Consider the following 16,461-nt stretch of genomic DNA (forward strand, 5'->3'; position numbering starts at 1 on the left):
AAATTGATTTTGGTCAGTACCAGATCCAATGAAATTAGATGAAATTAGTATTATCTCTTGTTTATTTGAAATCCTCTCGAGCACAGAATGAGCACAAAATTGACAGTAGCTTTCTAATCATTTTTTTCAAACAAAATGTGTAGTGGTATTTCAAATCAAAATAAAACATTAATGACAGCGTTAGATGCCAAATTAAAACTGTAACTGGGGAAAAAATTTCAAAATTTAAAATCTCACAGCTGATGACACATTCAGTGATTGCTGCACTTTTGCAGGTGACATTCAGTACTGATCTTCTACCAAAGCTTTAGACAGGCTTTATCTTTACAAATTGAAATCCAAGTAATCTTTTTTTTTTGCAGATGTTTCCTTTTACTTCTCATTGATGATTTTATTCTTTTTTTTACAGGTGATCTTAATCTTCCCCTAAAGAAAGTGTTTGAGCAGATTACAAGTAAAGAAGAATCGAGAGCTAATAAGGTATTGATAGACGAAGGCAGAAGAAAGGGTGAATATAGATGGTGGTCTAGTTCATCACAAGGTGAGATATAAACATTATATTGTCTCAATTTCTTTTTATTCTAAGGATGAAGGGGGCTGTTAGGAATCTACTTTTGTAAAAATAGAAGGTTGATGATATGTTGAAAGTACCATTTATTTGATTCACATTAAATGGAGATTTAGGGGCAGTCAAACAAGAGTGTCCTTTGCTCACAGTATGGACGATGTTATACCGTTCAAATTGCCTGGTTTTATTATTTTTTAATGTTAAAAAACAATAAAAATAAAGATCAGACCGTTAAAATTTGATGTGGGCAAAGGGCAAGTTTGACTGAAAAATAAAATCGGCAAGTTTACAATGGTTGGTCAGGATATGGCGAACAAAGTGGTTTCTGTTGCCATACAAAAAAATTCAAACCAAAAGAGTTTGTGCTATCATCAAAATCAGCAAAATTTGATGTTGTGGTGTATATTTTCAGTGTACAAAAAAGTAGCTTCTTTTATCTAAGCGATATTCATGACTAGAAGTTTTTTGCATAATTAATGAGCTTGGTGCAGACGTAAACACCTTTTTATTCAGCCATTGCTGCTCTAAATATTAATAGAATTTCGTGTTTTGGGTATTATAAAGAAGGAAAATTGTTCTTTCAGGTCATTATCTGAATTTTTTAAAAGGTTTTTGTAATTTAGATTAAACTTTTTATCCAGAACATACAAAATAATATTTTTATGCGACAAAAGTTGGTTTTACACTTAATTTCTGTTTGAGAAATGACCGATATAAAAGAGTAACATTTATCTTTCCTATGGTACAGAAATAATCAATTTTACTCAAGGATAAAGTGGTTAAATTCTTTGTGAAAGAAAGTCTCACAATTTCACGATATTTTGCAGGGAGATGAATTCAGGTACGATAGGATTTCGATAAATCCTGCTCATTAGTATAGAGACCTGCAGTCTGACTGTGATCTACAAACATAATATTTATAGTGATTTTGACTTACAAATGCTCAACTTTTTTATTGTTTGACCTATTCTCAGATTATCATTGATCCTATTTTTTTTTATTCTGTGTTTATACGGGATACAAGTTAACTTGTTGCAAGGGTTTCCATCTCCTTTTTAAAATGGATGAATCAAATTGGTCTAATTTACAAGTATTTGCTTCTCACAATATGATAGGTATATCTAATTGCTTTCTAGACTTGTGTAAATCAACAATACAACTTTTAACTGTCCAAGAGCCGTTACTGTGATTTGTATTACAGCACATTTTGCAAAAGATCAGTTGTCATATTTATAAGAATAACTATTGTGCCCAGAAAAAACAAGGCCTGGGATATTGACAGAATTTTGATACACTTTCCATTATTTGTTCCGTAAATAATCATTTTTCAAAATAATTTTTACTTGTAGATTTCAGGACAAAGTTTGATACTTACATGCATCGGCTTGAGAGAAAAGGAAGCAATATCCCTGTGACCTTTGATCCTATGACACCAACAACACTTAGCATTCTGGGTGATAGCGAGGAGACCATCCGATTGAAGCAGAACTTGTCAGTTCCTTGTCTTGGTTAGTTTATACTGGTGAATTATCTGGTTCTGGGCTGTGATAGTAATGGCAAAGAAACAGTTGAAAAGCAATGGTGACTAATAAATTAGAGGTTATTTTACCTCACTGAGAAAGCAGGAATGCTTGTTAGTAAAGGCCTTTTCACATTGTTCCATGCAAGACTTTTTTTGCTACCTGCAGGCTGGACTGTCTCACAGGTTGTCTGAAATTCATTACCATTTACAATCGGTATATAATGCGTAATGGGTATGTGCCTCGGATTTCATCTGTTGAATTACCATCCTAACTTTAAAAGATTATGGATCTGATTCATGAAACTAAGACATGATAGTAATAAATATCACTGAACATCCTGTGCAAGTTTCAGGTCACGTGATCAAGGTCAAAGGTCATTTAGGGTCATTGAACTTTCCCCAAATTGGGGGTATTTGTTTAATTACCATCATAATTTTGAAAGTATGGTGGTCTAGTTCATAAAACTTGGACATAAGAGTAATCAAGTATCACTGAACATCCTGTGCGCATTCTTGGGTCACAAGGTCAAAGGTCAATGAACTTTGGCCGAATTGGGGGTATCTGTTGCATTACCATCATAACTTTGAAAGTTTATGGATCTGATTAATGAAACTTTGACATAATAGTAATCAAGTATCACTGAACATCCTGTGCGAGTTTCAGGTCACATGATCAAGGTATTGGTCTAGTTCATAAAATATGGAAATAAGAGTAACCAAGTATCACTGAACATCTTTTGCAAGTTATAGTAGTTTTCAAAGTCAGCACTGCTGCTATATTGAATGGCGTGATGCAGGTGAGACCGTCAGAGGCATTCCACTTGTTATTCTTATTGAAAAAAAATCCGCTCCAAAGCTTCGCCATATTTTTCGTTACACCATTCCATCTGCATTGATCCACTACAACGAGTTGCAATTTTGGTAAAAACTGGCCGCAGAGCGCTGTCCGACCATCGCTCTGTGGGAGCGCACCTGGGCCCGTATTCCATAAACGAGATAAGCATGCTTAAGTAAAAAAATCTAAGCATTTTGTCTTATTTTCTGTCTAAGATAAAATTCTTATCCAAAACGCGTATTCCATAAAGAATTGGCTAAGAATTTTGTCTTAGAATTTGGCTGAGAGGTTTTGCGCAACTAAGACAGATATAGGATGAATGGCTAAGTAACTTTTCTTAAAAATGCAGATTCTGTATTCCATAAATACAACATGGCTAAGAATTTAGCCCTAACTTTAAGACAGCTGTGAGTTGTCTTGTATTAGTTTCAAGGTATTTCAGCCAACAAAATTAGAATTTATACCTATAGTGCATTTCGAGCTCCTGTCTCATTTTTTAAACCGATTTTCATGAATATTTGAACACACATTGGTCTTAAGGTAAGGAGGTGAAAGATGTTTTTCTTTTTCAGAAATTGTGTTGCCATGGTTACAGTATATTATGGCCAAAATTTTGCCGTTTAAAATACTTCATTAATTTTTTACCAATTCTCATGAAAGTTGGCTCACACATTGGATTTGAGGAAAAGATGTGCAAGACACATTTATGCAAGTGTCGGAAATTGTGTTTCCATGGTAACGGTATATATTGGCAAAAATTATGTATAAATCTTACTGTTCTAACTACCTTCTCAGTTTTTAACCAATTTTCATTAAATGTGGCACAAACATTAGTCTTGATGTGAAGATGTGCAAAACATATTTTATGCCTACATAAAAAATTGTGTTGCCATGGTAACAAAAAATACCAAAAATAAATGAAAATCTTGTGATTGAAATACTTTATCAGTTTTCAACTGGTCTATTCTCCTAAAAACTTGGCATACACATTAGTCTTGAGTAGAAGCTGTCTAAGACAAATTTTTTTCCTGTGTCAAAAATCGTGTTGCCATGGTAACGAAATATTATATAACAAAAATCTTGTAGTTCAAACTCTTTCATCTTTTTCAACCAATGCTCATGAAATTTGGCACACACATCATTCTTGAGTTGAAAATGTGCAAGAATATTTTTTGTCTGTATCAGAAATCGTGTTGCCAATCTAACAACATAATTATATAATGAAATTAGGTGAAAATCTTGTGGTCTGAAACCCTTTTTAGTTTTCAACCAATTCTTATAAAAGTTGGCTCACACATTGATTTTGAGGTATAGATCTGCAAGACATAGTCTATATTGGAAAATTTGTTACGTGAACCAATTTTTCTGTGGCCGGTCGAGACAGGTATTTCCTAAAAAAACCAATATTTCGCAATTGGTAGCGAACTGATCTACAAATAAAAGAAATGTGATTAGACATGTGAGAATCAAAAACTATACCGAGATTGCGACAAGAACTTGACAGATTTACAGTGAGGCCAGAAAATGAGATTGAGTCGATGTGGATTTTACTAAGAGTAAGATGTACCAGTACTTTGGAGCTAGAAGGAAGAAATTCACATTTGGCTGGATTCAACTTAATGCTAGATCCCTAGCCTGCTTCCTTTTTCAGGCCTACTGTAAGATGAATAGATCTAGACTAATCCTACATTTACTATTTTTTAGAACTAGAATCTATATTTTGATAGAGTCTACAAGTCTCTACTTTAAATCTCAACCTATAATTATTAACACCTAGATTGTTATAGTTCTACTTCTACTAGATCTAGATAGGGTCTAGCATTTAGTCTTATTTTTCTTCTAGATTTGACTAGGCCTACGTTAGAGATTCTAGATCAAACAGTAGACTAGTCTGACTAGATCAGCCAGTCCTAACGTTAGGGCTACCGGCTAGGCTAGAAATAGAATCTAGAATGAATAGAAGAAAGTAGGCCTATAGCCATAATACTATAGGCTAGGCTGCCTAGACCTAAAGTAAATTTTTATATAAATGTAGGCTCCAGTCTTGACTGAGCTGTTGGTCTAGGCTTTACTTTAGGCCTGTTTTCTAGAAACCTAGATCTAAACAAACTCCCCAAAATGTATAAATTAAGAACTCCTCCAAACAAACATATGGACCTAAAAGAGAAGTAGACCTAGGCCTAGATCTACTAAGAATCTACATAGGCCTAGATGTCTAGGTCAGGACTAGGCCTAGATCTAACTTTAGGCGTAGACCGTGGTTGGCAAGCAATAGCGATAGGCCTAGCAGTAGCACTGTAGACAGGAATAACCGTCGTTTCTGAGAATTTATTTAAAAGTTTCTGACATTTACTGTCATATCACATTGGTGAGATTAGGGTCTAGTCCAACGTAATGTTGTTAGACTGTCGAGTGTCGTACTCGTAGTTTAGCAGAAAAACCAAAATACAGTCGGAGACAGAAGCTTTTGGTCTAGGGCTAGATCTAGGCCTAACTCTAAGTCAGATCTATTCTAGTCCTACATGTAAATCTATCCCTGTCCTAAGTAAGGCTAAGCCAGGCGAAGTCCTGAATGTTGTTCTAGGCCTAGAGTAATATAGGTCTATATGATGTATTAATATACTATTATAATTTATATAGATTCAGTCTCGGTTGCTCGATCCACTATGGCATGCCACTACTACTAGACTAACAAAGTTACGTTTTGCAGCCTTCATGAAACTAGTAAAAAAAGTAAAAAACAATGACAATGTTTAATACTCCTGCAAACAGACGAATATTATAGATCTAATTGGGCCTAGGCTAGATCTAGGCCTAATGTTAGACCCAAGACTAGTCTCAAAAGTTAAAGGGCCTAGGTCTACTTAAACTGAAGTTAGAGTAAAGTCAGATGTCGAGAGGAATATATTCAATTTATATTTTGACAAACAATACATGAAAATTAATATATGGGACTGATACACAAAAAAACTGTGCAAGTCACTCGGTTTGGGATTGAAATGTTTTGGTAATTAACAAAAATATAGATAAGTTGAATTAAAAATTCTTACCATATATGTGTGATGAATGCTTTTCTCTTACTATAATAGTTGCAATTAGTTTCAATAGAATCCAAATTTTTAAGAAAAATCAACTTTAGTCACATTTTTGCAAGTTTGTTGCAGTGACCTCTGCAGCAATTCATCATTAAGAAGGTCACTGAAGGTCATAGAATTTGAGACTTTGGCTTAGCCATATCGTCTGACTTGAGACAAATGTCTTAAATTTTATAGAATATCGTTAGGGAAGATTTCTTAGACAAGCAAAATGCTAAGACAAATTGCTAAGACTTAAGCAAAAAGCTTATCTTGTTTATGGAATACGGGCCCTGGTGCCCATGCCGCCAGGCTAGCTGCATGCACGTATGCCCGTTCCATAGGGATGCATATATGCACTCACACGCTGGCGACCCGTTCCAAGGACCCCAGTCTTCACTGACATTTGTAGTTTCGAAGCCCGTTACAAGGACCTTCCTTTTTACAATAAGTTCGCTCCAACGCCCCCCTTTTTTGTCTCGTCCGCGGCGCATACCTACCACTTTTTAGGTCGAGTACCCCCATAATTTGACAACGATATTCAAGCAAAACAACACTGAAATTTGATGGGAAAAGACTGTTATTCAAGGGACAAGAAATGGGTACCAGAAATATTTAGTAAGTTCGGAAATATTGCACAAATTGTAGATTGAGTGTAATATTGGTCCGAACAGTGGAATACTACTTGTATCCCATCAAGAAAAGCCACCCAATATTATTCCTTGATAACCAATTACTACACCAACAGACCTGCCAACCAGTATGTTTTAGGCGTATTTATTACGTTTATGCAACCAAAATACGACAGTACGTTTTTTCTTTAAAAAATAAGTTTTTTTTTTCTTTTTCTTTTACTTTTTTGTTACAAAATCTCAATTTATTGAGAAAAATCATCTCTATATGTCTCTATTTCATAAAACGTACATAAATATGGTTATTAGATCAATGTAATTTCAGGTAACTTATTTTTTTTTCAATCATATTGTTAAAACCAGGGTGAAGATGTACACATGTTTCAATGTTTTTTTTTTCATCTGCAAGAGCAGTGTGCATTTTAGCTTGCATGCAGCTTGAGCACCGCAATGAGCGAGTGCGCCAAGCATTTTATTATGAAATACACTTTTGGGGGGAAAAATACATTTTTTTATCACAGAATACAGTTTTTCATTCCCAGAGGTTGGCAGGTCTGCACCAAGTGATATAGCATGATATTGCACATACTGATATTTTACATGCTGGTGTAGAATATGTCAGATTTTAGTGCATCATGCAGTATAATCAGATCTTCCATATTCAAACATTTTGTGTACAATACACCGCTAGAAGACATGAAATTGAAAATGGTATGCAGCTCTACATGTAATTCACATATAACTGTCTTTACTTTTTGCAGGGGAGCTGTTCTGCACCGAAAGTCCGCTATGTCCATATTGTGGTTCTGTTTTGGTGAATATGACGAGGGTTGTTAGGCACACTTGCAAGTTCAAGAGAATAGCCAAAGAGGCCTTTGTCAAGAGCAACGTCCCTGATGTTGTCTTAGTTAAGGACACCAAATGGACAAAACTACAGAAGACTGCCTTTGGCAAACCTAAGAAGAAGACAGTGATAGACAAACTGCCAGTGACCACAGGGCTTACAGGACTTGTGGGTAAGGATTGTCTCAAAATAATACCTTTTATTTACTTTTTTGTTGGTTTAATGTGAGGTCTTAAAGGGGTACATGCAGCGTTCTCGCCAGAAAAAAAATTCACCCATGTCGGGGACTTGTGCTACCACTCCTGGGGGGTGGGTGCGGGTTCACCCCTCCCTTGCGGAAGCGACGGCCTTTTCATCAAATAGAGACGCTAAGGAAGCCCCATTGTGGCGTATTTTTAAGCCCACATAAATGCACAGATACTTGCCGTTCAGTCCAAAGAAAGAGAAGTGCAACTTTCCAGCTTATGAATTGTAAATATTTTCGAGAAAAAAAAAGAGTTGGGCCCAGGTCAGACCAGACATGAGAAGTCAAAGGGCTTTGTCGTGTTTCTAGATTTAGGCTGGATCTGCAAAACATGTCCGCCGCTCCGTCGATCGTCTATATAGCTAGCGCGCGCGTATCGTGCATGCACCTAGTTGATCCAGTATACAAAATGCACATCCAACGAGTGTCGGCGCTAGCTAGGGCCCTGCACTGATTTTCATTTGCATGTGGTCTTAAGTTGGTGGGACTTCGGCGCAACCCAATAAATGAAGTTGATATCACTAAGATGAGTTCATGGAGTGTATTATTTTTTTCTGAATATTTCCATTTTTTCCACGCATGTCGCTGAAATTTTACGCATGGTTCCACTTGGTCTCCATTTCCGCACGCATGATGTTTGAACCATGCGTATTATACACTGGCGAGAACGCTGGGTACATGTACATTAAAAATTCATTCACTAATGATACATGTAAGTGTAAAAGAAAGCTATACAATGTTTACAGGTTTCAGATTAATAACAAAGCAGCCGTGCCAAACTTTGTATGCCCACTCTTTTCAACATAAGTTGCAAGATAGTGTATATAGAATTAAAAATGATCATGTATAATAATTTAGTTGTGAAAGGTTTTGTGTGCATGATATACACCCAATTTAATTTCAGATTTTGCCTTTTGAGATGTCAATGGGTTTCACTATTAAAGAAAGATTACCATACCAAAGACAAGTTTTTCCTTAGGATTTTTTAAAAAAATTTGTCTTGTATTTTTGTATTTTTCATCACTTTTTCTCATTGATTTTTTTTTTTTACCTTAGAGCAACCAAACTTATCTCATCTCAGAATCAATTAAGAAGCCAAAAAGAATACCCCCCCTTTTTCAAACTCAATCTTTCGTTGACATTGTACACAAAATAAGCCAATTTTGACCCAACATATTCTCATGTGACATTGTGATGCTGTACTTGTCTGTATCATTAAGTTGGTCTGAAAAGTCTTGTACCTTTGCTCCATTACCGTAGTTTCATTCTTTGTAAACAACATGAACCATCAGGTAGGATAGAGGGCTTGTTGCCAGCATCACCACCACCCCCCCCCCCCCATTCTAGGGTTTAAATTTTGCTCTACAGTAGAAGAAAATCAACAGCAAATAATAGTTTCAGAAGATAATGCAGAGTTTGTGATTTTGACAAGGTGTGTAAAATTTAGACTTTCACTGGACATGTCATGTGATTGAAGAGTCGAAGGAATGTTCATCCAGGAAAGTGATTCACAGTGAACAACTTGCTGTTTTGTAGCCATTTTCTCTCCCACTTTTACAGCCGCTTTGGGACCCTTTTGAAAAATGGCTACAAAATAGTGAATTTTGTCCATCCATTTTTCTCACTGTGATTGAAGGTTTAGAATTAGAAAATAAATAGAGTTTATGAATCTAATACAGATAGATACAGAAGAGGGTTCTATCCTTCAGGGAAAACACGGAGCCCGCCCAAGGATCTGTGAATTGAAATTGATTATCTTCTTGGTCTGTTTTCTCATCAGATGTCTTGGACATATTCCAAGAAAATAAGAACAGATTATTTGATGGGCTTAGCATAACGGAAAAAGGGGAACCAAAGGCCACAGTCAAGAGGAGAAAGAACTATAACGTGTGGAAAAAGCTGCGGATGAAACACAAAGCAAACCCTCCACCTCCATCTCCGTCGCCGTCGAAGAAAGGATCCTCGGTGAAAAATGCAAAGATGAGGAAGAAGAAGAAGAAGAAAAAAAAGAAGAAGAAGGAAAAGAAGGAGGGAAACTTGACACACCAGTCAACTGTCCTGGGGGAATCAATAGCAGATACAAGGAAAGAAGAAGATAAGAATAGATTTACAATTAACTCCATTCAACTCATAGATGGGTCTAATTCTGATCTGCTTTTTGCTGACCTTCAAAATCTTGGCCTTGTGATGGGGGATTCCGGCAACCTTGGAAGCAAGTCCTCAAAGGATCACTTAGATAACCAAACAATGGGTAGGCTATTCTCATTGCATGTTTTTATGTCATTTAGAGTGTTATGTGCATGATTTTAGCACAATTCAAGTATTGAGGACAAATTGGTTGAGTTTTATAAAGAAAAAAGAGGAAAAAAGGAGGGTGGGTGCAATATAGGCCCGTTTTGAAAGTCCATTCTTGATGCACGTGTACACGGCATGTTTTTCGGTCGTCTACACATTGTAAACACAAACAGCCAGCTATGATACATGTAGGTATGATAACTTGATAAGCAAATATTAGGGGTTGAAAATGACTGTAGATTGCTTTGATATAAAAAAATTCGCCATTCTCAATCGAAATTTTGTGCGGGAGATCGGAGATGACACTGACATAACCGCCACTCGATTGCTATGGCACGGTCACTGCAAACAGTGTACACTCCTATCCCTGTGCACACACAGAAGCTCAATTTCATTTGTACCAAGAATTTATTGTGCAATCCACAACTGGAGTTGAATTACATGCACTTCGATCATCGACCCCTATTTGAACCTTGAATAAGGGCACAGCTTTCTTGAATTTTGATTAAAGGGGAATCCAGCCTTGGCCATAAAATGTTGTGTTGGGAAGAAGAAAAATAAATTAAACAGAATGGTGAAAGTCTGAAAGAAATTGGACAAGCAATAAGAAAGTTATAGCTGCTTTAAAATTGAGATCACTAATACTATGTAGATTTCAAATTGGCAACTGGGTAAGTAAATTATGACAAGGGGCAAGGACAACTTTCCCATAGGCCATGTACTTTATTATCAGGGATTTGTGGTTTTATCCTAAGTACCCATTCCCCTGGGGCAGAAATCTAAATATAACCCATGTAGTATATTGTTTAATGTCCTCATGAAAGAAAAATATAATTTTGAATAAAACTTTTGGGAAAAATGACATTTTAGCCATACAGTCCGACCTCTCTTATCCGACCTCCCCTTATCCGGATCTCTCTATTATCCGGACGCACACTTGCCGAGATTTTTTTTTTTTTTTTTTTAAATCTAGTACAGGTACGTGATGAAATGAGATTTCAATCTAAACTCAATCCTTTACATAAACCCACTCTGATTACATATATTTCCCAACATAGTCACCCTACACCAAACATATTTTTCATGAAAATATCTCACCCAACTCACCAAAAGATCTTTAGGAATGATAATTTCCAGTAAATCAGGGTGCAGCGCAAACATTTCATCACGTTTCTCTTTTTGCTTCGCGGGAAAAACAACACATGTCCTGCTAGCTAAATTTAGGCCTCAATGCGGACAGCGCCATCTATCATGTTTGAGCCTACAGTCAGTGGAACAATGGCTGACATTGCGAAGCTGCGATACCCGCCGCGATGATCTAATTTTAAAACTTGGTTTCATCGAGTCATTCACTTTGGAAGTATGCTCGATGTATACCTCAGTCCTTTTAGCAGGTAAATTATCCAAGAGTTTTGGCCATCGATCGATTTCATTTCAATAAAAAACACTGCCAATAATTTGCACTGACTCTGCAGTGAATTGTCTTTACCGTACGCCCACTACAATAGTGCAGTGTAGCTACCGCCGGTGGCCTGGGGAGGCAGCCGGCAGCGCAGCTGCGTGTATTTAATATTGGGTCTCCCAGATCCGGATAAATCCCTTATCCGGATTGGTGCTGGTCCCAACGTGTCCGGATAAGAGAGGTCGGACTGTAATATGTATTGGAGTACATGGAAGAGTAGTCCTTGCCTTACATCACTATGACATCCCATATGCGGCCAATTTGAAGTCTCCATGGGTATAGTGATTACCAATATTTACAACTTTTAAAAATTCATATCTTTCTTTTTGTTTGTCCAATATTGTTCAAACTTTCACCTATCTTGTCTGATTTTTCTTTTCCTTATAAAAACAAGTTTTTATTTGGGTTGGATTCCCCTTTAACAATCAACAGACGAAGGGGTGGGGACAACAGCGGAGAAAGAGGAGAGAGGGGAAAGATAGTTAATCGAGAGACGGAAAGAGACATGTATAGGAGAGGGGTCGGGCTAGATTGAAAGCGTATGAAAAATCAGGCGAACTCAGTTATTTAAATCTTTTCATGTTATTCCTTCATTTATAATCATTCATGTAATGTATACGTTCACAACCAGATTAATTTCATTTTTACCATCTATACTGCATTATTTGCACACATCTTCCTCTATGGTTCGAGTCATAACACAGAAAACATGCATGTCTTTGATTGCACAATCCACAACTGGAGTTGACTGACCCCTTTAATACTGAAACCACTCTGAACAAAGGGCGGGTCTACAGACCGCGCCATGTGCTTTGTTTGCATAAAAGTGGAGAGTTCATCAGGAGAGGGTAGAGTGCAAGAGACATGGGGAGAGAGAGAGGGTACAAGAAAAGTTAAGACAATTTTCAGAATACGACTCCTGATCGGCGTGGATGAGAAGGAAAGGGAGAGAGGGGTAATTACGGGACTGTGGATACAAGAAAGAGGAGAGAGGGCAGCGGAGAAAAAGAAGTCAAGGGCAGGAGGGTTTCAAGGGTTAGATGAGGGACCTAAGATAAGAGAGAGGGGGGGGGAGAGAGGTCAAAACAATGACATCACAAAAGTTACATCTTGAGGTCAACAAATTTTGAACCTTTGACGAACATGTTGATGTGAGCTGTAACATGAACGCAAGTGAATGTGTGGCTAAACTTGTGTCTAGAGGGAAATTTAAGCTGATCTTGACTGTTTCTCCTTGGAATTACGTGCTTAGTGGTTTCTTGCGAGCGCATGAAAGTGGAATTTTAGTGATTCAAACTTGTGCAGCGTATGAGAAGTTAGAATTAATGCAAGGCTCTTCACTTGTTTACAACTCCCACGCAAGTTTTATGTAGATGCTACCGTGTACACGGTCATGGAATTCAGTACACCTGCACTGACTTGACAGTGCGTGTACACGTGTACCCAAAACGGGCCTAGTGCAATATGGCATCCTATTTCAAACTTTTTAATTGTTATATTGTTATCTCTTTATTTTCTTTTTTTTCATGCTTAAAGATATGAATTGAATTTGGTTTATTATTGATTTCTCTATTCATGTTCACAGCTAATGACATCGCTCCCAATCCTGTGTACCCTGTAAGCATTATGCCCTCATCTCTGCTTCTGACAAACATGAACTCAGCAAGCAGCCCTGAGAACAACGAACCCATGGACTCCAAGGAAAATGTCTTCAAAGATGCTTCGAGGATGGGTGCGCTTCCTGACCAAGCGTTGTCGGTAAAGTGCGAGAAGGACGCTGTAAAGTGTCCCAAGTGTGACTTTTGGTGTGACAGCGAGAAGGAGCTTGAATGGCATCAGTGCTTAGACTCCCAATTTTCTCCACCGGGAGGGTTGGATGTAGGAGGAGGCGGTGGCGGTGGTGGTATCACGTTAAGTGATGGTACGTTCATAAAGGCGGAGCCTATGGATTACAGGTGACGTCATGAGGAGAAGACGGTGCTGAGAAAAGCTACTTTATCCTGCCTTCTCTCTGTGACTGCATAGTACCAGTGAAGTTATCAAAGATGATCACAGGAGGTACACCAAGTGGTGGTAATGAAAGGTTATGGGCCTCAAGTCACAGTATATACCCAGTTTTATGGGATATATACAATGAATGACCACATTGGTCAGATTATACAAGGTTACAGCACTAATACGTGGCTATCGATAGGGTTGAACATTGGGTACTGTATGTGCTTTGGCACTCCGGGAAAATTAGAATCCTTATGGATGTCAGGTCACTGGGCCATCGACTGTTTTTGAGGGCATAGAATCACTGATCCTTCACATCATATCATTGCTACAGGCATTAATGGAGTCCAGGATAAAACAGGAATCTCCGTTGAAGACCAAGTCCTTTCTTACCTTCCTATTCTTCCTTTCTATGGGGACTTCGTATGTGTTTCATAAAGCTGCTTGTAAAGTTACACACAACTTTACGAACGACTGGAACACGTTCTTATGTCCTAAATGAGTGACATAGGGATGTATCCTTTAGCACAAGAAGGGGTCACCAGTTGTGCATAAAGTCATTTGTATCTTACGAACAGCTTTATGAAAACACCCACCAGGACCACAACATTGCCTGCTTCTATCGGTCTCCTGTTTTACACAGAAATGTCTGATTTCTTACGATGATCACTTTACATTGATGACAGATACTGCTAAGAATGTTATCAATCCAATGTTGAATGAATAAAGATTGAAATTAAATTAACAATCATCAAAATATTTTTAACAATTGATTGCATTGACTACAATGTACAATCCATCATAAAATCAAGAATATTATTAATTAGTAACCTTTGTGTTACAGGACGGACCCTTGTTGAGAAACGTAGATAATGTGAATTCTGAAATTCATTTCTCAACAGGATTATGCATATGATATGTTCAATAGGAGAGGCAATATTTCCCACTCTTTGAGTCAACAAAGGCTCTTTGAATTGGTAATCATGTTTAGTCATTAATTTAGCAGTGTTCTGGTCAAGAAGCAACAAACTTGAATTTTACACAGATCAATCTAATAGGCTACTATATATAAGAAGGGTAGATGAATATTTTTTTTTTTGTAATGTGCAATCGCATTTCAATTATTTCCTTGAAATTCAAACTAATTAATTCTTTCTTGTGGACCTTTTTAACTAAAAGATATTCAATTGAGCTGATATTAAAGGGTAGGTCCACCCCAACAAAAAAGTTTATTTTGATAGAAAGAGAAAAAAGAGAAAGGAAGCAATAACAGTGAAGATTCTGTTGAAATCTGATATGAAATAAAACAAATTATAATATTTCTTTGCTTGATTTTACAAGAATGTTATATACCATGCAAGTAAAAAAAAACTGACTCTTCACATATCTCCAATTGAAGGAATTAATATGTCATGAACGCATTTATACGGCTGAAAAGAGTATCTCCCAAATAATTTGACACCATATTTGTGTTGTATGTATTCACACTTGGATAATCAGTAGGTATTCTTTGCAGTGATGTAAATTGTGATTTCCGCCAAAGTAAGGTATGATGGTAAGGAATGAATCCAGATGCCAATCCTATATGAACATATTTGCAAATACATTTTCAATGAAATTAACTTGAGAATTGATACTAAAACAAACAAACAATTATAATGTAACTTTTTGAAAAGTTGTTTTGACATGGATTTTAATGCAACCCTTGAAGGATTATGACATCAGTCTTACAAAGAGTTACGATTGATCTGAACAACCTCAACTATATTGAAATCCATCCGTGTTATAATTTTTTCTACAGGAAATTTGCACAATGTCCTTTGTAAACAAAGAGAAGCATGCAGAATTTTTAAGAAAACAATGAATATATATCAAATATTGAAAATATTTTCAACAAATGTGCAGTTTTAAGTTGACATTGCTAGCTTTCCATAGTTGTGGTTGATCAGATCAATCGTAAATATTTGTAAGACAAGACCCAGGGTTCATTCATTGCAGTCATTTCTTAATTCGGCGCAATTCAAAATTTACATCACTGCATAGAGTACCTTCTAATCATCCAAGCATGAAGACATGTATGGTATCAAATTATTTGGAAGAACATACTCTTTCAAGCCACATACACTTAGCAAAAAAAGTTCTTGGACACTTCTAAAAGTTAAAATATTCCATATAGTTATTTGATTAAAGGCAAATTATTGTATGTCAACATGATCAGACAATATTCATCTTCCATTATGACATGACATTTTCATGTGAACAGTCATGCATGAGTGGTTAAATGCTTTAAACAATAGCAATGCTAGTAAAAGAAAATTGCAAGAAATGGACCATTTAAATGCTAATGATCATGGCCATCCTGTAGGCATACATTCAACGATTTCAGCAGTTGGTTATCATTTGAATTAAATGCTTAGGAATGCATCATGAGAACATAATGAGATGGATCATTTGGACACTCACTTTCAAGATGAAGCTTTCCAACAAGAGAGTGCAAGAACAGTAGGAATGTTGCAGTCTGGGCAGTCATTTAGACAAGTGGCTCGATATTTCCAAGTTTCACCAACAACAATTTCAAATTTGAACCAGCAGTATTTGGCTGCTGATGAAGTTAGAGATCGCCCTAGGAGTGGTTGACCTAGGGCCACCACCCCTGCAGAAGATAGGAGGATAAGCATAATTTTCTTTTGCTTATGCGAAGATACTGAAATTGGACATTTTTTAACTAACTTTGACTTAAAATTCCAGTGGAATAGTGATACATCCAAGGTGGATAACTTTTTCTTCACTTTTAGAGTGGTGACTTTAAGTTTTCTTTTATTGTTTAATGGAAATTTATGCCACACAAACTTTCACAACTGAAAGAATGACTGATCGTTTTCTTGCAATTTTCTTTTACTGACATTGCTATTGTTTAATGCCTGTAACCAGCCATGCACTGACTGATCCATTTCTTGCAATTTTCTTTTACTGACATTGTTATTTTTTAA

At 36.7% G+C, this 16,461-nt stretch overlaps 1 protein-coding gene across 2 annotated transcripts in view; it reads left to right on the forward strand.

Moving 5' to 3' along the window:
• LOC121414634 overlaps nucleotides 1-14,578 on the forward strand; it is a 40,132-nt gene extending 25,554 nt beyond the window's left edge. Inside the window, exons 5-9 of one of the 2 annotated variants that reach the window (XM_041607777.1) lie at nucleotides 410-541; nucleotides 1,918-2,076; nucleotides 7,393-7,647; nucleotides 9,500-9,970; nucleotides 13,062-14,578. In XM_041607777.1, coding sequence (XP_041463711.1) covers nucleotides 410-541; nucleotides 1,918-2,076; nucleotides 7,393-7,647; nucleotides 9,500-9,970; nucleotides 13,062-13,435 — 1,391 coding nt within the window. In that variant the 3' untranslated portion in view covers nucleotides 13,436-14,578. The remainder of the gene's footprint in view (nucleotides 1-409; nucleotides 542-1,917; nucleotides 2,077-7,392; nucleotides 7,648-9,499; nucleotides 9,971-13,061) is intronic. The other variant, XM_041607778.1, reaches the window with a different exon arrangement.
• Nucleotides 14,579-16,461: the final 1,883 nt, after the last annotated feature.

This window comes from Lytechinus variegatus, chromosome 1, assembly GCF_018143015.1.
Source record: "Lytechinus variegatus isolate NC3 chromosome 1, Lvar_3.0, whole genome shotgun sequence".
NCBI lineage: Eukaryota > Metazoa > Echinodermata > Echinoidea > Temnopleuroida > Toxopneustidae > Lytechinus > Lytechinus variegatus.